Source organism: Notamacropus eugenii, chromosome 5 (genome assembly GCF_028372415.1).
Source record: "Notamacropus eugenii isolate mMacEug1 chromosome 5, mMacEug1.pri_v2, whole genome shotgun sequence".
NCBI lineage: Eukaryota > Metazoa > Chordata > Mammalia > Diprotodontia > Macropodidae > Notamacropus > Notamacropus eugenii.
In genome coordinates, this window is record NC_092876.1 from 442578293 (window position 1) to 442602076 (window position 23784).

At 35.9% G+C, this 23784-nt stretch overlaps 1 protein-coding gene across 9 annotated transcripts in view; it reads left to right on the forward strand.

The window, feature by feature from the left end:
* Positions 1-23784, forward strand: part of DMD (dystrophin) — a 2329373-nt gene that overhangs the window by 778257 nt on the left and 1527332 nt on the right. For all 9 annotated transcript variants that reach the window (XR_011968542.1, XM_072616876.1, XM_072616880.1 and 6 more), the window contains 2 exons: positions 4690-4791; positions 4894-5001. Coding sequence is in view for 8 of the 9 variants with exons in the window: in XM_072616876.1 (XP_072472977.1) it covers positions 4690-4791; positions 4894-5001 (210 nt within the window). In the remaining variant the exon portion in view is untranslated. The remainder of the gene's footprint in view (positions 1-4689; positions 4792-4893; positions 5002-23784) is intronic.

Consider the following 23784-nt stretch of genomic DNA (forward strand, 5'->3'; position numbering starts at 1 on the left):
TTGGTTTTAAGAGAATTCTCTTAGGCTCTTGACCCTTTTCATGTGTGTAAGGGAAAAAAAAATCCACTTTCATGAGGGTTTGGCACACCTTGTCCACTGAAAAACAAAACACTTAGGTTTTTGGGTACTGATCACTGATTACAAACTTCCAGTTATTATGGTCACCATGAAATGTTGAAATGAAAGCTTGCTCTCCCACATCAACATGGGGAAATCAAGCCTGAAAAGATCAACTGTAAACACAGCTCCAAAGGAAACACAACCACAGAAAATGATGATCAGAACTGGCAAAGATGGGTAGAGACATCTTATGTCACAAAGCTAACTCAAAGCACAGGTTATGGGGCCCACACAGGTGATAAAAAACTAAAGGCAGAGCAAACACTTACATGTGAACAGGAGGCCAGTCAGCCTGAAGTCTAAGCAGGGATGTCTCAAGCAATTGTGAGCCCCCCCCCAAGTAATTGAGGACCAGAAACCATATCCTGAGCCTGGACTGTTACAGCAGACTCCAGTACAGAGGCAGCCCCTGAAAATCAATGTGTAGCGAGATAGGGCCCAGTCTTACAATTTTCAGGGCATTGGAAGCCTAGTTCTGAGACAAACAAATCAACACCTGAGCACCATTGTCAGAAGATGATACCCAAAAGTCCTGAAACCAGTGCTATATTCAACATCCTATTAGGGCCTAGAGATAAATTTCATGGAAGGGATCAGTTAAGGAGGACAAGACCAGAGTCTGACTGAAGCAGAAATCTGCAGTAATCTACCAAAAAACTAGTATAAAAATCAGGAAGAGGGTGTATCCTTAAAATATGCCTCCTCGTGTATAGCATAGCAGCATCCAGACTATAGAGAGGACAGGCCCAAATCAGACCTACTCAATTCTTAAAAAAAAACAGCTGAAAGGGAATAGCCCAAGCACAAAATCTCAAATCACTATCTTAGCCTGAAAATGTAAGCAAAACAGTAAACACAGTGAAGGAATGCTGAGAAGCAAGAGATACTGTAAAAGTTAATCTAGAAGAAAGTAAGCTCACAAAAACTTCAGAGTTTCAGAAAAACATAATGAATTCGTCACATGGAATACAGGAATGACTGAAAGAAATGAAGCAAGAGATAAATAAAATTAGATCAAAGAAAATGAAATGTATATCCTATACATCTAGGCATCATCAGAATCCTTTAAAGTCCTGACCAAAAATATAACTGGATACCATATTTCAGGATGTCATAAATGAAAAATGCCCAGGTCTAGTTGAACCAGCAGGCAAAGTGAAAATAGGGGGACTCAAGGAAGGAAGCAACTATTATCTCCTGAAAATACAAAATAAAACAAAATATGTCCTGGAATCTATCTGGCAAAATATTGAGGTTCCAATTCAGGAAAAAAATTATTGCAAAAAGCCAAATAATTAAGAGTTTGGAGAACCATAATTGGAATCACATAAGACTAAGCAGAACTTACCATTATATTAGAATATGTTCCAAAATGTTATTAATAAACTCAGCAAATGTTATACTTATTATAATTTTATGTGGGAGAAATGGACCTTTAATAAAAAATAAATGTCCAAGCATTCTTAATAAAAATGCCAAAAGTGATTAAAAACTTAGAAGAGCTGAAATGAAAACATAGCAGCTCAGAGAAATGAAGATAAATACATTTAAGCAATTGAAAGGGGACTAAAAATTATGAAATGCTTACATCACAAGAGGGAGAGAAGGAAAACAACTATTGAGAAAATATCTTCAAGTGTTTTGTTGTGTTTTGTTATTTTCAAGAGGGGAAAGTATAAGTGAGAAAAAGGTCTTTATCATTTTGCATAAAGGGATCAACAAAGAATAAACAAACATGGAGGAAAGGATAGGGAGGACAGACTGATCTTATTCTTATCTGAACTGCATAAAGAGGGATTGAACACACACAAATGCACACAGAAATAATTTTGTGTGAAAATGCATTAAATTTGATCAGGAAAAAGATGGGAGAAATTGGGTTTAGCACAGGATCTTGCCTCCATGCCATAATGTTGGTTGTCCTTCATTCTCAAAGAGGACCATGGCATCAGGAAGGTGGTCATGACCTGCAAGTGAATGAGATTTAAGTGTGGGAGGGCTACGTAAAGTCACCAGCTTCACTTTCTCCTCCAGAACCATCTGGGCCCAGTGGCAAGATATATATCAGAATGATTAGAAATGGCCCCTAGGGCATTGGGAGACCTTGGCCTTTTTAAACTACAGTCTTTCCCAGGTATATTCCTTTTGGCAGAGAACCAGCAGACAAGGGCATTATATTCTATGTCAACAGACCAAGAAAAGGAGAGAGGAGAGGAGGAGCTGTGTTGCCCAAATGGAACTGGTCAGTTGGGTCCCCAATGGGGTAGCCCCTACTACTTAAAAGTTGTTGCTTGTCCTTCATTTTTTAAGAGGACCATTATATCAGGAAGGTGATATCATGCCTTGCACCTACCTTTCATGACTAAAAATAAAGATTTCTTGACTATACAAGGGGTACTAAGGAACATCAATGAAAATGTAGGCAAATTTGATTAGATAAAATTGAAAAATACATATCTAAGATAAACCAATTCATTTAGAATTCCAAGGAAATGGGTTATCAATCTATGCTGTGGAATGAGAAGTCAGAAATGTTATCAGTTTTGAACCTTAAAAGTTTTGGGAAGGAAGGAACCATGCCTACTTTAATGCAAAAACTATAAATTCTTTCTATAAACTCAATATACATTGTTTTCAATATATAAAGAAACTGTTTCTCTTTATTTTAATGTTTTGTTTTGTTTCTAGTGATAACGAATATCCCAATTCTCTCTCCCTCTTTCCAAGATCATTTATGAGGCTAAAACTTGGATAAATGGTGGATTTATGTGATAGTATAGGCTTCTATCCTATATGATGCAAATTGATTTATCTAAATTTTAAGTCCTATACTAACTAACCCATTAATAACTTATTTAGTGCACTTGCACCCAGTGGCTTTTAATAAATAGCAAAGTCTGTAACAGGCAACAGCAAGGACGTTAAGCAGGCAAATTTTTCTTGTATTTGAGAAAAAGCATACAGCAAAAATATAGTAATTGATGATCAGACTCTATGTACTTGAAGTTGTTAAATCTATTGTTTAAAGATAAAGTGTTTGTTATTGCTTAGCTTCGTTCATTTCAATGTCATGGTTTCTCTAGTAACTAGCATATTTCAAAGACTAGTAGAGTAGAAGGAGGCTATAAAAGTGTAAGAAAATAAGTGACATTAAAATATATGTGATGGTTCTGAATGCCATAAAATATTTTATTGACACTTCTGGGAAAACCTGAAAATTCACTTGTAAGTAAGCTACAGATGAGTAATATGGTCATTTCTAATACAGTAGTAAAAAGTTTATAGCACCCTACTAACACATGCACTCAGTGCCCTCTTTAAGGTTACCAGAGAAGGAACATTTTATTTTTAATAGTCTGTTAGTTCTGGTTCTTTGTTTTTTTCAAACCATAAGCCCTATTTGCCCTACTTTTGTTACTGCCTATTCTTATAGATTGGCCAATGTGCTATGCACCATCAATTGTAAAGGTCAGAATTCTCATGAAATATAATATGTAGAGCATATTATTTAAGTGTAAAGACAAGTCACAGGCATTCATTTTCTTTTTCTTGGCTCTGTCATGCATATACAGGATGAATTTTATTCTGTAACTCTACAGATACTTTTAAAATACATTATTTGTAACCCCCTTGCTCTAAAATACTTTTAGATATGGGCAAACAATTCTTTGTTTACATAGATCAGAGAGAAGTTAGACAATAGGACTCTAACACATCTATTATTCATGTATACTAGTTCACCAAACTGTTAATTTGCCTTTCCTAAGGTGTATACTTGGCACATAACAGCTGTAAAGACATTTATTTCCTCTATGAGGATTTTTTTAAGCTTATAATATATAAAATATATAAAAAAATGTAGTTGAGAAGAAAATGCATGAGATTTTTCTTCTATTTTTATGTATATCTCACGAATTATAATGAATATATCTTTATGCATAAGTACCTAGAAAGATGATAAGTGCACAAAATGATTGCTTTGGAGTAATCTGTTGCAATTCATTGAAATATTCCAAGATTGCAACCTGTGTCTATGTTTTTTTCCTACTGATTTGTGTAACAATATCAGCACTACATAATTTGAGAAATTGAGAATTACTGCTTAGTCTGGAACAAATCTTCCTGGATATTTAAAATGGTATTGCTTTGTGGGTGTTCCTTTTTGGCCACCATGTTTAGCAGCCCGCCTTTTACTCTTTGGTTTATGTTTTAAGACTTTCTACGTGCCAGTATTGAAATGTTTTGCTTATTTCGGCAGTTATTGCTTTGCTGCATTTTTTTAACCGAGGTTGGTATTTCAAATAATAGTATTCACCATTTCAGCAAAGTATCAAGTAACTTTATGGTTTTCTGTCTGAGGTGAAAGGGTGAGTAGGATAGTCTAAATGTAATTCAAAGACGGTACTGATTAAACCATAAAACAGAAACAATGAGTCCGTCCTTTACAGCTCCTAGCACAGGTAGGAGATTCAAGCAATAAAGACTGGAGCAGTCATTCATGGTCATTTCAAAGTGTCCTCCGCTATCACTGGTTATTTACTAAGGACTATTGGATTGCTTTCTCCCCAGGTTTTGGGAGACCGATGGGCCAACATATGTCGATGGACAGAAGATCGCTGGGTTCTTCTGCAAGATATACTTCTCAAATGGCAACGATTTACCAAAGAACAGGTGAGTCTCAGTAGGAAAGTGTGTATTAAAAACAAATAAGGACACTTTGCACTTCACCGGTCAATTTATGAATATTCTTACCAAAGACTTTTTTCCCCCCAGTGCCTGTTTGATACGTGGCTTTCTGAGAAAGAAAATGCAGTAAACGATATTCATACCACTGGCTTTAAAGATCAGAATGAAATGTTATCTAGTCTTCGGAAGCTGGCTGTACGTATCTCTTATGTTTAATGTTTTATTAAAAACAATAATCCACTTTAAAGTCATTTTTGTTGTCACTCTCATCTTAAGTCAGATGCTCGGTTCCAAATTTCCATGTAGTTTTGTTTACAAAAAAGCTCTTAAAATATGTAGTCACTTTTTTTTAATATTATGGAAGAAATAAGTACAGCAAGATCTTCAGTTATTTTTACTCAATTTAGTTTAACTAACATTTATTAAGAAAAGAAGTTAAGAATACAATGACCAAACTGATATCCAACCTCAAAGAACTTACATGTTATTGGAAGTGAATGCAATATGTACATAAGGAGTACATTGGCATATATAGTACATATCACATATTTTGTTATTCAGTCATTCTTGTCCTGACCAATGAGGTTTTCTTGGCAAAGATAGTAGAGTGGTTTACCTTTGGCTTCTCTAACTCACTGTACAGATGAAGAGATAGAGGCAAGCATGGTTAAGTGGCTTGCCCAAGGTCACACAGCTAGTAAGTGTCTGAGGCCAGATTTTAACTCCAGAAGATCAGTTGTCCTGACTCCAGACCTGGCACCCTATCCACTGCACCACCTAGCTGCCCCTACATAGTACATAGTAATATGAATATATCACATAGAATATACATTCATATTGCTATGTACCATGTATATATGTAAAATACATATATACTTCTATATAATCCAGAGTATATAAAATTATATACTCTGGGGCATATAGAAATATATAAAAAATATATGGTTATCCCAATCAGTCTCAAGTGGAACAGAGCATGAACAGTTAGGGACAATTAACAAAAGTTTCACATTGGAGATAACACCTGGATTGCGATTTGAAGGAAGTTAGGGATTTTAAAAAGGGCAGGTGTGGAAAGTATGCATACCAAATGTGAGGAATCACTTATAAAATGACATAAAGTTTGGGGCAAAACTATATTACTTGGTGTTCTAGGGAGGCCTAACACCTGTTAGTTCAGCTTTAATTTGGGATGAAATGAGGCACATAAGAGTACTTGGCTTCCCTGGATACAGCTCCATATGGAAACATTTCTCTGTATGGATATATCCTCAGAAATCCACTAAGTCAGAGTGGCCTAAACTATATGTGGGTGGGACATCTATGCCTTTAGGAAAAGGAAGGAAATTGGTAGAAAACTGCTTCATGAGAGACAAGGAACAATCTAATCCTGGAAACAGCTTTGTTGCCTTTTAGGGAAAACTAATTTCTACTAGGTTGTCATGGAGTCTACCTGTCACATTTGAGAAATATACTGCCTCCTAGGAACTTGCTAAAACTCAGACTTGTAGGGCCAGTTCTAATATGCATCTGCAGAAGGAATTGGTGATGTTCATTAATATATCAAAGAAATTAAAGATGCAGCTCCCTCCTCAAAATGGTAGTAGTGTGGTATACTTGTGTACAGTGAAAACTCACTTCTTTTACAAAATTAGCCCAGCATTTTACTATGTACTTTGGTGAAAATAAAAAACATTTGTCAAGTAGCCTTTTATCTGCTCGTATTCAACATTATGACTACACTTTCATGATCAGGGGCATATTAAAGTAGAAAATCCAGTATTTGGCCCCAAGAAACTTTTGGTATAATTCAGAAGGCAACAGGAACCAATTAGGAAACAAAAATAAAAAGGATAAAGCAATGTGAAGCAGGCAACTTGAAATGAGTCCAGAGGATAGAAAGATTACTAGAGATAGGGATACCCGAGGAAGGCTGTATCAAATAAGTGAAACTTGATCTGGGTATTAAAGGATACTTGATTTGAAAAAAACAGAGAATGCATGATTTTCTAGGAACAATTTCAGGAACAATATTGATTATTCATAATGTATGTAATTCTTTTCATTTAAAATTTTAAATCTTTTCATCCTCTATAAATTTCTACAATCTTTCAGGTATATGGGATCTATTATAAAATTAGTAGTTTCTTGACACTCTCTATCTTCTTCCTCAGTGTCCTTACATATCAAATCAATGACTTGAGAAACCAAGTATACTTTCAATTTTTTATCCAGGTTTTCTATGTGAATGGCATGTTTTGTGTGGTATGTGAAAACATAATGTGGCTTTACTAAGCAAGTAACTTGTAGAGTTTTAGGTTATTCCTTACCTTTACTAATAATGTAAATGAACTTACCTCATTTTCCTTTTAAATTTCAGTTTAAAATGGATGGAAACACTATAACAATGGTGGATCTGGGTTTCTAGTCATTTGCGTTATGTTCTAATTCATAGTCCATATGTCATAGTAGTTTTCCATCACACAGGTACCTCGTTAGGGCTAATCAAGGAATGAATGATATATTTATTTACTTCATTGCTAAGCCCTAGGGATACAAATTGGTAAGATGGTTCCTGCTCTCAAAGAGCTCATATTCTAATGGAGGAGAAACACACACACACACACACACATACACACACAGAAGGTATCAACTGGGATGGTCTCATGATCCTTAGGGTGCAAAAGAAAAGTAGATGTTAATATCTATTCTTTAATGTCATTTTCACTGATAAAAACTACATCAGTTTCTGATGTTGAAGTATTTGACACTGGACTGGAAGCATTGCTTCTTATTCCAAATGCTCTTGGGGTCAGGAGACGGACTGTTCCCATCAAGGGCTTATGGAGATGGTGGTCAAGATGATTATGGTTTGACTTTCATCTGTCACACTTGTAAAGATCCACTGTCATGAAACACTATTATCTCTGCTAAGAAAAGGCAAATGAAAACAGTCACTTGCTTACATATGTAATAATGTAATAATTATGAGGTTAGAAAAGGACTTTATTTTGTTAGGAATCCTGACTATTGGCGAAGCAAGCTAGGAGTTACACGGCAGACTGTCTCTCCCTCAAGAGGCTATAGCTATGTTGGGTTGCCTGCTGTATAAGAGGTAATTGGTTGCCAGTTAATGGGAATGACTAGCCCCTTGTTTACAGGAGTTGCCACCCCAGACAGTGGCCATAAGACCTATGCTGGAAGCAGGACAGGTGGTCTGCTCTTATCCTCCACTGTAGATCAGCCACTGTTACTAGTGGTAATAGAAGTATTTAGTCCCCTCTCAACAGTGATATCTCTGCTTAATGATGTTGATGGGGGCTGGGCTAGAAATGGTTCCGGTGGCCTGGACAGTGTTGTTGCTCCCAAGGCTCTTGGCCTCAGGCCTTGGGCTTTTCTCCATCAGGGTCTGAAGGGAGAGAATGATCAAGGTGGTACCTAGAGGAATGAGGAACCCAGAGCTTAGACATTTTTAACAATTTGTCCAAAACAACTGAAAGCTTATTTATAAAGTTAGGGTCAGAATTCTGAAAAACTTTCAAATGCATTGTTTTTAGGCACTCTTTATCTTTGATAATTATATTATTAAGTGAACCTTAACTTTTCCCTCCATTTTGCATTTGGAGATGATAATTTCTGTAACCCTCTTTAGACTCATGTCCTCTATTTTTTTTCAGTTTTGTCTCATCAAAAATCTTTAAAGTGTTTTATGAAGCAATTGAACAGATAATTCACACAATAATGTTTGAATCTCATTTAGAGTGGATGCAAATTAGAAAAATCAGCATATTTTGGCATAATAGGGGTATTTGCAAGCGTAGAAAACATCATGGTCAAATGTAAAAGAATCATGAGATAGTGGTTAGAGCCCTACACCTGCAGTCTATAAGAACTGAATTCAAATCTCGCCTCACACGTTATCTTGTTTATCCTAATGAAAACTTGGGGCAGTAAGTTCTATAATTATTCGTATTTTATATAGGAGGAAACGGAGGCAGGGAGAAGTTAGAGACTTTGCCCAGGGCCACACCATGTCAGTCTGAATATGTATTTTTAGTTCTTAATATGTATACGTCACCTATTATATGTCAACTCAGTGCTAACGACTTTTGAAACGTTATCTCATTTGATCCACAGAGCAACCCTGGAAGGTGGGTGCTATTATTATCCCCATTTTACAGTGGAGGGAAGCAAAACAAACAGAGGTTAAGGTTAAGTGTCTTACTTAGGGTCACAGGTTAATAAATATTTGAGGATGGATTTGAATTCAGGTCTTCCTAACTCTAGGTCCAATGCTCTATACGATGGGACCCCTAGCGGCTTTGCCAATAAAATCAGGATTCCTAACAACATAAAGTCCATTTCTAACATTGCCTCATAATTATTACACTATAACATATGTAAGCAAGTGACTGTTCTCATTTGCCTTTTCCTTAGCAAAGATAATAGTGTTTCCTGACAGTGGATCTTTACAAAATGTCTCATTGACTTTAATACAGTTAATTTGCTCACATGAATAAGAAATTTGATGTAGTGATAGATGATCTGATTTCCCAAGACTGTGGAACCATAGATCTTAGAGAACATTCAGAATAACTATTCCACACCTTTCATCTTACAATGATGAGGCTGAAATTAATAGAGGTTAAGTAAATTGTCCAAGGTCAAACAGGTAATAAGTGGCCCAATTAGGATTGGATTCTAGGTCCTTTGACTCCCAATTCAGTCCTTCCTCTGCATTTGGCTGATCACTTTAACAATTGACTTGAACATTAAGTAATTATGCAAAGTTAAAATTAACCTAATAAAATATAAGTGTACATACAATTTGAAGGACTAGCAGCTATTCTCTCTTTTCATAATATGATGCATAATAAGAATTATAGAGGACAATTTCCAATTCTGATTGATATGATAATGCAGATTACATTATGCAGGGAAAGTCTAGGATATTCTTGCTACAGAAGCTAATCTTCAAAAATGATCCCTAAGAACTTGGTCCCAACTGTCTTCTTTTATTTCTTCTTTTATACCAACTAATGTACTATATTTTTACACTTTTGCTATCAAAACTCTGCTAGAATTTACTATTTTCCTTCTGTCAAGTTGCTTCCTCAACATTATAGTTCAAGACCCACTTGTCCAATGCCAACTGTTGTTGAAAGAATATCATTTCCCATGCAAGTTAGCTAACCATTTTCCTTCAGTGATGGCAGATGTCACAAGATTGCCAGAGTCAGCCCACCCACCCGGCTATTATTGTTCAATAGTGTCCAACTTTCATGACCACATTTGGGTTTGTTTTGTTTTGGCAAAGATAGTAGAGTGGTTTGCCATTTCCTTCTCCAGCCAACAGGGTTAAATAACCTGCCCAGAGTCACATAGCTAGTAAGAGTGTGAAGCCAGATTAGTTACAAAGATGATTCTTCTTGACTTTACACCCAGTGCTCTATTGGCTACACCACCTAGCTCCGCTCTGCCCTGCTTACCTGATCCTATTCCACATGGAGGTGAATGAGGCATATGTTATTGCATCCTTGTTGAATACCCTATGGCAAAGTAAACCTAATTTTCCTAATTATTGAATAACCTACACATGCCTCATTTTATCTGAACACTGAGCCTGAACTAACAGGGTGTCACTCTGCATGAGGTCTGTCCCTAATGTATACTATTTATCAAACTTTCAGAATTTTATTTGCTCATACCTGCTGTTGAATGGTCTTACAATAGTCATTATGGTTATGACGAAATTATAGAGTGTCTCTGAGTTGCAGGGATTATCACAGGCTTGTTGAGGTTTAAACTCTGGGACACCAAAAACTGTTGGGGTTTCATGATGTGTTGTGGTGGTACTGTCTCAAAGAATTCAGTCAGAACACCTCTAATCCAAGTATAGGCGTTTATTGAGATTGATACCTCTCATGGAGTGGGCTAAGTTCCAAGAAGAACCAGTAACTTCAGAGGAAGCAAGATGGATTTTTATAGGGTAAAGATGCAATTACATAACAGAAATTATGAATATTAGAAAGGTGGGAGCAGCTTGTTAAGGGATTAGGTACTGGAGGAGGAATTCTGTCTATGGTTCAGTGGTTAAACATTCTGGCCATGCTGCCCTCCAATTGGCTAACTGTTGTGGTCCTGTCTGGTCAAGAGAGATAGTTAAGTGCTAAGATCCTATCTTGGGCAAGATGGATGTTATGAATATGACTGACTACAAGAACATACCCGTTCAAACATGTGTAAATAGGTCTAGAGGCAGTAGCTAGATGGAGGCAGGGGCTGGGTTCCCATTACATGGACATACCTACTATTTCTGTGAGAACTGTTAGTTTCAGGAAAAATCTGTTGTTGTAGTGAGCAATGAAATATACATGAAGAAATTAGGACACTGGCAGGGGAAGGGGCTTAGGTAGGTACAGTGGACCTGTGATGAAGTTAGAATATTGGGAATGGGAACAGCTCTATTAGGACTCCATCAATATAATCCAGTTCATACTAGAAGCATGAATTACCTTCTATAGCCTTCCTGAAGAGTAACTACCTGGCTTCTACTGTGAAAGACTTCTAGTATTTTAAAATTCACTTTTTATTTACCTCTTTTATGGAAAAGCTGAAATAGAAAGGGTATTTTAACTTTTATTGAGCTGAGATCTGTATCCAAGTAGCTTCTATCCATTGATATGAGTTGGGCCAAGCACAATAAGTTTTTCAATATGAGAACATTTAAAAATTTTGAAAACAAAAATGATATTTTCCATATAACTTATATCGTATTATATAAATATCCCTAGATTCTCCTTTTTCATTTTCACTTAAAATGGTTTGCAGTCTTCCTAACATCCCGGTGCTTTTCTGCATACATGAAAATGAAATCATATAAAGCTATTTTTGCAGAAATATTAGCAACATCTACACTTAAGCTTTTAGTATTATTTACAAATATAGCCTAAAGTGTGACTTGACCCAGTCCCCAAACTGAAAGTAGTAGATTGGTTGGAACAAGACAGTGCAATGGGACTAAACACCTTGTCTTCTGAATAGTGAATAGTGAAATTATCGTGATGCAGCATAAGATTCCTCTGACTTTTATGTCTGTCACTTCATGATATTGACCTCAGAATTATCAGAATTCAGTCGTCACAGTTCTGAAGGGGCTAATACTAACAATTATGATGTAAGTAACAATAATGGGCATTGATGCAGCACTTTAAGGTTTGCAAAGGTCTTTGCCTGTATTTTTCATTTGATTGTCAGAACACATTGCAGTCTTCATTTTACAGACAAGAAAATGGAAGAGAAGTTAAGCTAGTTTGCCATATGGTCATACATCGCATGTTCAAAACTGAACTTGAACCCACAGTTTTCTGGCTCTTAATCTAACATTCTTCACTGTAGCATACCTTGGAGAAGAAGCTGTCAATATGGAAAGACCATAATCCAAGAGAATAACCAGAATTTTGTGCAGGAAGTCAGAGCAAGAATTTATCCTCATTCTATCACTGAGATCAGAAGCATGTCAGGTCATAGAGGTTAGTCTTCAATTGAGGAAAATCTGGGATTCTACACTTATTTCTGACATATACTGACTATGGGATTCTTGGAAAATTATTTAGCTCTCAGTGTCCCAATGAAACTCTGAAATATTAGATTTTTCCACCCAGAATTTTTTGTGACAATTAAATCATATATCTAGGCCAGAGGTATAGAACTATTCCACAAGTGGAATGCCTCAAAAAGTATCTTCTGGAGGTCTTCAAGAAATGGCACTACCCCTTCTTTGGGATGTTTCCCTAGGTTCCTTCCAATTCTGTTACTAAGTGAATATGAATATGCAAAAGTTACTCTTATGCAAAATAATATATAAGTGTGTAAGAGAGCCAGAAAATGTTATGTGTGGAGTAAGTGAAAGAGTAAATGAATGAAAGAAAAGCCATTTATTAAATGCTTACTATATAGAAAACATAATGCTAGGCACTGGAGGTACAAAGAAAAGGTGAAGGCCTCACAAAAGAAGCTCATTCTAATGGGGGAGAGAACATACGTAGTACATTTTAGCTCAATTCAAGTAGAAAGGTCCCATAGCCCTTTTACCAGAGCAGTAAAGCAGATGGAAATGCAACTCTTTAATAATCTCCACTAATAAAACCATATCCATTCTTGATGCTTTGCTATTTGGTATTGAATCAAAGGACTTCAATGACAAGAACTTTCTTTTCTGAGCCTTCAAGAGCTGACTACTAAGGAGGAAGGGTGGCAGCCACTGTCTATCGATGACATTTAGCCAATGTCTGGTGTGGTGGTGATTTTGACTCATAGGGCACGTGTTACCTCCTGGTTTTCCCTCAGGGTACCTTGCTACTTTAGCTGGGCTGTCTCAGCTCCTCTAACAATGGCAGTTGTTGGGGACATCTGTTGTCTTCTCTAAAGAGGTTGCTTCCCTGGATGAAGGCTGAAAAGGATGAGCTAGAAACAGAACATTCCTCACTATAGGAAATGGTGAAGAATTCTCATAAGAAGTGGAATTTGACTTACGTTTTCAAGAAAATCTTCAAAATTCATTGTTTCTGTTTGTGTGGGAGTGAATGTGTATGTCACGGGGAGGGTTTTTTGGGGGAGGGTTTTGGTTTTTTTGTTTTGTTTTGTTTTGTTTTAGTTACAGGTAAATATCTGGAATAGGAACAGGTTTGGTGAGAAATACCAAGTAGGTTTGGAAGATAGGTAATTTAGTTTGGTGCAAAGGTAGCCTTTCTGGGAGGGTAGTAATGTGAGGGAAAGCTAGAAAGTAAGTTTGTACTATAGCCAGGACATACAGACAGTAGAGAAATTCCTGCTAATTTTCATCATTTGAATGGACATAGTTTGTCAGGGGATATGTAAATTGCTTTAGAAATGGAAACAATGACCTCAAAATCTCACGATACATTATGCTTCAGAACTCTAAAAAGAAAAAAAAAATCTAGATTTAGGCAACAGCTAAAGTCAGTAATAAAATCTTTGTAAATTTTAACACACACATATTTTGTAAATCTGCATGTGTTTTAACACTTATATGGATAACCATAAATTATTTGGAAAAATCAATTAACTGAGCTTGGCAAGATCAGCAAATTAAAACTGGCCAACACCTCTAGTCAAAATTCTGATCTACCTTTTTTTGTTAAGCTGATACTATTTTTTTTTATCCTTAGATATATAGAAGTTAAATTCTTAAAAGACTTTTATATTTGACAGAAAATCGACTGCTAAAATAATTGCTTCACTGCTTCACACAGTTATTCTATGGAGTTTCTAACTATTCCTTGTTCACCTGTGGACAATTCAAAGCAAAATGTAGTTGTCTGTGGCTTATTTTAAGGATCACAAGAGGAGTGGAAGAGGCCTTCAGCTAGAGAGAGTTTAAACGAGGTCTTGGCTATATGAATAAATCCAGTAAACACTGAGTTTCAGGTCATTTTAGCTTAAAGATACATAAAAATTTATACCCACCTATTCTTAAAACACAAGCTTTGAAGGTAGGGGACAGACAAAGAGAATGGCTAGTTATATTTCCTTCTTAAATGTAACTTTGTCATCTCATTTATCTTGGATTTCAGTTTTTTATTTTCCATTCTTTATTCCACCCTTCCCGGTGAGGAGGACATTTTTCACTTTGAAAATTGAATCTTGAAAACAAGAAATGAGTTGTACTGTGTCCTCTCCATTAACTGTTATCACCTTTCATTCACCTCGTGCAGTGGTCCTGAATCTTCTTTGTGCTTCTAATTTTAATATATTAAAAGGCCCACTTCCCTTCCCTTAAAATTTATTATCAGCTTGAGTTCATTCTGTGTTGTAGCCTTTATGATTCTAGTCTCACTGAACTATGAAACTTTTACTTTAGGGTTCAGACATCTATTGTTTTCACTTTCTATACTTGTCTTTTTTTATGAGTTTCTTGAGTAGTTTATTGAGAAAGTTTTCCCATTTAATTATTATTAGAATATTTATTCTAAGATGTGATTTTTTTTGACTGAACATATTATTTCATTGCCCAGAATGTGAACTCTAAATGGTGAAAATCCCACTAATCACGCATACTGGTATCTACTTTGTAATTTGTAGTTTTAGGACAGACAGTACCAATGACACTGAGTTTATATTTAATTCTTTATTTTTCCACAATTACATGTAAAAACAATTTGGGTTTTTTTTTTAAATGTTGAGTTCCACATTTTAAAAAAAGGAAAATAAAGTTAAATAAAGTATGCTTTGATCTACATTCAAACTGTCACTTCTTTCTCTAGGACTGGATAGTATTTTTATCATAAGTCCTTCAGAGTTGTATTGGATCATCACATTGCTGAGAATAGCCAAGCCATTCACAGCTGATTTTCATACAGTATCACTACTGCTGTACACAGTGTTCTCCTGGTTTTGCGCATTTCACTTTACATCAATTATGTAACTCATTGCAGGTTTTTCTGAAAGCATCCTGCTTCTCGTTTCTTACCATCTGTTGGCTCATAGTTCTAGAAGCAGCTGTTGCCACTGCTTTGGCCCCATGGCCTCCTCATTGTTTGCTTGTACCTGCCTGTGCTGTAGTCTATTCTGCTTTCACCCCAGAGTGAGAGCCTTTTTCTGTCAACTTTCTAAGATGTCTGAGGGCTGAAAATTATTTCACTCTGTCCTTTGATAGATTCTGTTACCCCATAATTCATTTTGAGGAGTTATATAAAATTGTTTGGAGGGGAATTTGGGAGAGTTCATGTGAGTCCCTGCCTTTTTTCCACCATGTTGCTTCCACCCCTTGATAATGGAGTTCAAGTGACTTTTCCAACATCACATTGCCAGCTCCTATCAGAAATCTTGAAATCTGGTTGTTAAGACTCTGAAGCTAACTCTCTATCCACTCTGCTATGAAAATTAGGAAATCTTTCCTAATAGCTAACATATATTTTTGCCACTGCAATTTAAATCTTACCCCATTCCATACACATGAATAAACTATTTCATTGAATAAGTCACAAAAATCTGGAAACTACTTTATAGCTATTTTAAAATTCATTGCTGGGCTCTGAATGTTCAAAACCATGTTATTTTAGGAAAGATATGGTTTCATTCATTCAAGTCTTTCCTGTACCAAGACAGAGCAAAACCTTGCTGCTGGAAAATTTAATGATTTCCTGTAGAAAATTTAAAAAAAAAACCCCACCCTTCCTAACTCTTTAGCAATGAAATTCTACATTCCTAGCTAGGCTAAACCCCTGAGGACAGATATATCATTCCTCATTAGACCCATGCTTGGAGCCCTTTCTGTATGATAAAGTATAAGAGCTTGGCACACCGCTTGCAGAGGCTCGAAGTCCTATGGTCACCTCCCCTTTCATGGGCATCCAAGTAAGACTTTCAAATTTCAATCAAAATTTTGTTGTGTTAAAAGTGTAAAGTAGGTGGTGCTGTTATATTTTAAACTGAAACTCCTGTTACATGTGTTAGAGTATTAACATTCTTTCAATTAGTACATTTCATCTCATAATCTCTGCCGTGATTCCTAAGCTCTAGCCATGTCTTTATCTCCATACCAAAATCACTTTTGGCAAGTAACTATAGCATTTGAACTACCTTCAAAATTTTATATTTTGAAAAAGAGCACCCAAATTGTTTTTATTATGGAAGTAATTTTATCAAGAAATTGAAAAAGGAATAGTGACCGTCTGCGTTTGAAAGCTGTTTGAAGATTTTTGCCACTGAGCATTGTGTGATTGTCTTGATGCTGAGAGAAGTAGAAAAAAGTCATAAGGGATGCCTCAAGCAAAGGATGCATATGGAAGTTGACATACTTCACTATGGCCAAGATTAGAAGGAAAACAGGAAACAGAATTTGTAGCAAGTTCCTCTGTAAATGCTTTATTTCTCAATCATATACAGAACTAAATCAAACTTATAAGAATGTAAGACATTCCCTGGTTGGGAAGGGGTCAAAGGATGTGAACAGGCAGTTTTCAGAAGAAGAAATTGAAGTTATCTGTCATATGAAAAGAAAATTTCCAAATCACTATTGATTAGAGAAAGGCAATTTAAAACCACTCTGAGGTTTTAAACCTATCAAATTGGCTAATATAACAGAAAAAGAAAATGACAAATATTGGAGAGAATGTGGAAAAATTGGTCACCAGTAAACTGTTGGTGGAGTTGTCAACTGATTTAACCATTCTGGAGAGCAATTTGGAAGTATACTTAAAGGGCTATAAATCTGTGCATTCCCTTTAACCAAGCAATACTCCTGCTAAGCCCATATCTCAGATATCAAAAAAAAGAAAAAAAGAAAAGAAAAGGATGTATAGGTACAAAAATGTTTACAGCAGGTCTTTCTTTGGGGGGAATGGAACTGGAAATCAAGGAGATAACTATCAAGTGCATCAATACAATGATCTAAAACAATTCTGAATGGCTTATGATAAAAAAAAAATGACATGATCCACTTCCACAAAAAGAACTGATGTTCTGAGTATAGATTGAAGCATACATTTTTGTCCTTTTTTTATTAATTTGTTTTCAGTTTTCAACAATCATTTCCAAGTTTTAAATTTTCTCCCTTCCCCCTCACTCCCTAAGATGGCATGCAATCTTATATGGGTTCTATACATACATTCTTATGAAACACATTTTCACATTAGTCATGTTGCATAGAAAAATCTTTAAAAATGGGAGAAACTATGAGAAAAACCAAAACAAAACATAACAAAAGACAAAATACTCTGTTTCATTCTGCATTCTGATTCTATAGTTCTTTCTGTGGATGTGGATGGCATTTTGCATAATGAGTCCTCTGGGAATGTTTTAAGTCCTTGCATTGCTATGAAGGGCTAAATCTACCAGAGAAATTCCTCACACTCTGTGCTTGGTACTGTGTACAGTGTTCTCTTGGTTATGATCCTCTCACTCAGCATCAGTTTATCTAAGGCTTTCCAGGTTTTTCTGAAGTCCACCTGTTCATCACTTCTTATAGCACAATAGTACTCCATTACATTTATATACCACAACTTGTTCAGCCATTCCTCAATTTATGGACATTCTCTCAATTTCTGTTCCTTGGATCCCACAAAAAGATTTGCTATAAATATTTTTGTACATGTGTGTCTTTTTCCCATTTTTATGATCTCTTTGAAATACAACCCTAGAGGTGATATTGCTGGGTCAACAGGTATGCATATTTTTATAGCCCTTTGGGCATAGTTCCAAATTGCTCTCCAGAATGGTTGGATCAGCTCACAGCTCCACCAACAATGAATTAGTGTTCCAACTCTCTCACATCTTCTCCAGCATTTATCATCTTCTCATTTTGTCATGTTAGCCAATCTGATGGGTATGATGTGGTGCCTCAGAGTTGTTTTGATTTGCATCTCTCTAATCAATAGTGATTTAGAGAATTTTAGGTTTAGCATTAAAACAGCAGCTTTTGAGCTGTAACTTTTTAACAGGCAAAGGTGAAAATACCTGGTTTTCTAAATAACGTAACTTTTCCAACATCTTTTAGTTTCAACAAAATTCAGATTACAAATTGCTTTCTCTAACATCATTTCTGGATTATAGAGTAAAATAAAAATCTTGATGGTTCTAACTTTTACTCAAGAAAATTTCACATCTGTGGCCACTCCTTAAAAATGTTTTTGAAAGAAAAAGTTGTGAAACTGCAAGTGGAAGTGAGGGAGACTCTGGAACAAAGTCCAGTGGTGCCAAGTCTCCTCCTTTTCACCTGGGAGTTTCAAAGCCTTATCTCTGAGGTGTCTTTTCTCTTTCTTCAGTAGGTTTCTCAATTTATCAGATAACTCTTTAACACTGTCCTGCAAATTCTGCACCATCTGTCTGTTCTTCCATCTCTCTTCTAAGTTTAGATATATGGGTGCTGGCTGCCTTTCTGAGCTATTGTTCCTTGTACTACCCTCTCACTCTGAAGGGGCTGTCTGTGAGGATGTGATGAATGTTTTCATTTGCACTGCCTTGCCACCGTCTTCTATGAACACATTCTTCAGCATGTTATATAGAAAGAATGTGTACTGACCCTGACTCAACTTTTGTGAGCTTTGCCCCATTTCAATCTTACTCACGGTTACACCTCATCTCACCGAGCTGAATGTGCACGTCTTCTCCTGCGTCCACTTCTCGGATCCACTTTCCGGAGGACTCGTTGAGGCAGACAGGCTACCGTTTCCTGTCGCACTCAGGTAGTGGCTTTTGACCCTGACCTGATAGCTCCTGTACACTGTCTAGGCTTCTGGAGAGCCTGACTCACTCCAGGGGGTACTGAGGGACCTGATTCCCTCAGCTGAGATTCCTGAGGGACTTTACTTCCCTTGGCTGAGTTTCTTAAGGGACCTAATTTCCTTGGCTGAGTTTCTTGCTCCTTCCCCCTGCTTGTGGCCCCAGTTTGGGTGCCAAGTTGCTATTGGCCCCACGTTGGTGGGCGCCAAGTTGCTATTGTGATGGCATACCTTACCGAGAGGAGCAAGTCTTATGCCTGGCCAGCAGGCTGCTCGTCCTCCTGTGGAGCTCGCGAGTAAAAGAATGAGGCAGGAGAGCGGGTCAGTGAAGCAACTCCAATTTATTCAAGAAAGCACTCTGATTATATAGTCTTTACCAGATAGCCCAGTGAACCATGGTAACACATACGAACAAACCTGAAGCTATAGTAATGAACACAAGCTGGCACTATAGTGACAAACACAAACCAGGGGTGGGGCCATCCCTTCCAGCACCATCTTGCTCACCCTTCCCTGCACCGGACTCAGTTTACCTGATGTCCATCAGTGTGGCGTCCCAGATGGTGTGGTGGTCAGGGCCCCTTACACCTATTGTTGTTCAATCTATGGGCCTCAGAATGAAGTGGGTTTAAGGTTTTTGGAAAGAGAAGAGAGGAAAGAAGGAAGGAAGGAAGAAGGAAGGAAGGAAGGAAGGAAGGAAGGAAGGAAGGAAGGAAGGAAGGAAGGAAGGAAGGAATCAAAGAATCCATTTATTCCTATGCTCTGCAATGTTTTCAATGGGAATGGATGTTGATTTTGTCATAAGCTTTTTCTACATCTATTGAGATAATCGTATGTTTCTGTTAGTTTTGTTGTTGATATGATCAATTATGCTGACAGTTTTCTTAATATTGAACCAGGAATGCATTCCTGGTATAAATTCTACCTGATAATAATGTATTATTCTTTTGATAAATTGCTATAATCTTTTTGCTATTATCTTATTTAAAATTTTTGCATCTATATTCACTAGGGAAATTGGTCAACAATTGTCATTCTCTGTTTTGTCTCTTCCCAGTTTAGATATCAGAACCATATTTGTATCAAAAAAGAAGTTGGTAGGACTCCTTCACCCATTTTCCCAAGTAGTCTGTATAGTATTGGAATGAACTGTTCTTTAAGTGTTGGATAGAATTTGCTTTTAAATTCATTTGACCCTGGAGCTTTTTCCCCTTGAAAGTTTGTTAATGGCTTGTTCAATTTCTTTTTCTGAGATGAGGTTATTTATGTGTTTTACTTCCTCTTCTGTTAATCTGGGCAATTTATATTTTTGTAAATATTCATCCATTTCACTAAGATTGTCAAATTTATGGGCAAACAGTTGGGCAAAGTCATTTTCTTCTAAATATTGTTTTAATTTCCTCTTCATCGGAGGTGAGTTCAACCTTTTCATTTTTGGTATTGGTAATTTGGTTTTCTTTTTTTAATCAAATTGACCAAAGGTTTATCATTTTATTGGGTTTATTTGTAAAACCAGTTCTTAATTTTATTTATTAGTTCATTAAGTTTTCTTAATTTCAGTTTTATTGATTTCCTCTTTAGTTTTCAGTATTTGTAGTTTGGTATTTAATTGGAGATTTTCAGTTTGTTCTTTTTCCAGCTTTTTCAGTTGCATGCCCAATTCATTGATCTCTTCTTTGTCTATTTTATTCATGTAAGCATTCAGAGATATAAAACTTCCTCCAAGAACTGTTTTCGCTGAATCCCATAAGTTTTGGTAGATTGTCTCATTACTGTCATTCTCTTGAGTGAAGTCATTGGTTGTTTCTGTGATTTGTTGTTTGACCCACTCCTTCTTTAGGATTAGATTATTTAGTTAACAATTAATTTTTGGTCTATCTTTCCATGACCCTTTATTACATATAATTTTTATTTCATCATGATCTTAAAAGGTTGCATTGACTATCTCTGCCTTTCTGCACTGGATTGTGAGGTTTTTATGCCCCAGTACATGGTCAATTTTTGTTTATGAGCCATGTACCCCTGAGAAAAAAGTATATTCCTTTCTATACCCATTCAATTTTCTCCAGAGGTCTATCATATCTACCTTATTCAGAATTCTATTCATCTCTTTAACTTCTTTCTTGTTTAGTATGAGGTTAGATTTATCAGTGAAGCATACTTTTTTAAAGCTTTATTTGTATGTGTGTGTATTCTTTTGCAACATGAATAATATGGAAATATGTTTTGCATGACTACACATGTATAATCTATATCAAATTGCTTGCCTCCTCAAGAAGCAAAGTGGGGAGGGGGCAAGAGAATTTGTAATTCAATTTTTTTTTAAAAAGAATGTTAAAATTATTTTTGCACATAATTGAGAGAAACACCGAAAAACAAAAACAAATTCTCTAATGCTGTAACGCCTTCTGCAAGAGATCTATAACCAGAGGTATGCAAAAGCCAAGTCAATCCAGCTCACAAGAGCCAGTGCTAAATTTCCAGTGTCAGTTTTAATTAGCAAAGGCTTGGAAATTAACAAAGACTACAAATCAGAGTGTGATTTAAATGTTTTGCTTGTTGTTAATAATGCAGATTAAACTTGAAAGTGTGTCTAGTAAGAAAAAAAGATATACTACACTATCTCCCTTTCTCTCCCCTATGTCAAATTCTCTTTTATAGAGTAAGAAGTAGTCACTATGTCAGAAGCTGGCCTGACAATAAGATTTTATTTGTTCAGTTTTGATTTGGGATGAAATAAGGCACTCATAAGATACTGAAGAATTAGCAAAGAGATTTACTTAATATAACTCTGATATAGGCAGGATTTGAAACCAAGTTTACCAGCTCCAAGCCTCATCTTACTTCCACTCCAATTTGTGCCAACTTATATCATGTCAGTAACACTAAAAGGAAAATGAAATTTGAGCCTAATAAAATGACTCATAGTTTCTGTTTGAGGAGGCAAATACAGGAGGTGATCGAGACAATTTTATTAGATATCTTAAGGCAAAAAGAAATATCTTTTCATGGGGTGCTAGATTATCTTGTATTTTAGTGCTTTGGGTAAGTATTTGCAAAAAAAAGACCACCATGAAAATAGATAGACTAACATGTCTGTTGAAAAGGACAAGAAAGTAGAGAAATTCTCCAAAGAAGACTGTGTGATCCACTAGAAATACATATGCATTTTGATATTAAATTACTTTAATGCAAAGGTAGGCAGAAGAGAGGGCAGCAAGTACATACAGAGATCTAGGTCTAGATAGATAATAGAGCTTTATATGAAAATATGGTTTAGTGGGAAATTTAAGAGGCCAGAGGATTATAAGTTCACTGAATTTAAAAACTGTGTACTGTTTAATTTAAATAATTATTACCTAGACTACTTGATAAAAAGGGAAAGTGGATGGAGTAATTGGAATCAATGATGATTATAATAATTTCATGAAGAAATTTCAGTACATAATGTAAATTGTTTGCCAAATACTTCTCTTAGCCAGCAAATTCTTAATCTCTTTGCCAAGCAAAAAGATATGGCAACCAAGAGAAATTCCAACGTAGATATAAAATCATTTTTAAGCTTTTACAGAGAAGAATTGTGGAAGATTACAGGCAACAACATTTCACAGAAAAAGCAAGAAGCAGTGAACTCAAAGAAGATTAAAGAAAACTTGGAGAGAGTCCAATTAAGCAAAATTATCCCCTGAGAATTTAAGAACGGCATGGAAGGAAAACAACAAAGAAGTAAAAACTGGAAGTATCCTATAATCATTAACTGAATTAAATAAATAGGAAGAAAATACCCTAGACTAAGCAAATTATAAAGAAAAGAGGTCTGTTCAGGAAGCAACATAATTTTGAAGATACTATATAATCAATATTTAAGGTATCCAAAGTAGGAGAAATTACCAAAAACTTTGTTCAAAGTCTCAAACATCATTTTAATAAAAACGACTCATACATTTTAAAAACTCATAATCTACGTGTTTATTTACATTCTAATTTTCTGAATTTTTATGAGAAAAATCTACATATGCCTCTATGCAACCTTCAGATTATGGATAAACATCTATTAATTGCAAAATATGTGCTAAACACTGTATTAAATACTAGGGATATAAAAAGAAGCCAAAAGACTTTCCCTGCCTTCACGGTGCTCACAAATCTAATTGGATAGATTCTCTCTCTCTCTCTCTCTCTCTCTCTCTCTCTCTCTCTCTCTCTCTCTCTCTCTCTCTCTCATATATATATATATATATATATATATGTATATATATATATATGTATATATATATACATATATATATGTATATATATATATGCACACATACATACACACACATATACACACATACTATATATATATACATACTTGCACTATATATACAGATACATAGAGAGACATATATAAATATACACAAGAATAGGAAAGAATCGCAAGAATCACTAGAATTAAAAGGGGTTAGGGGAAGGCTTTCTGTAGAAGTTGGAATTTAAATGTGTTCAGGGAAGCTGGTAGACAGAGATGAGGAAGGAGAAAATTCCAGATATTTCCAGAGAAAATGCCCCAAGTCAAGGGATGGTGAGTCATGACCAAGGAATAGCCAGGAAGCCAGTGTAGCCAGATAGAGGAGTTGTGTCAGAAAGTAAGGTATAAGAAAACTGGAGAGTGGTTTAGGGGCTTTAAAAGTCAAAGTATTTGATCCTCGATTTGATAGGGAATCATTGGAATTTATTGAGTGAGGGTTACATA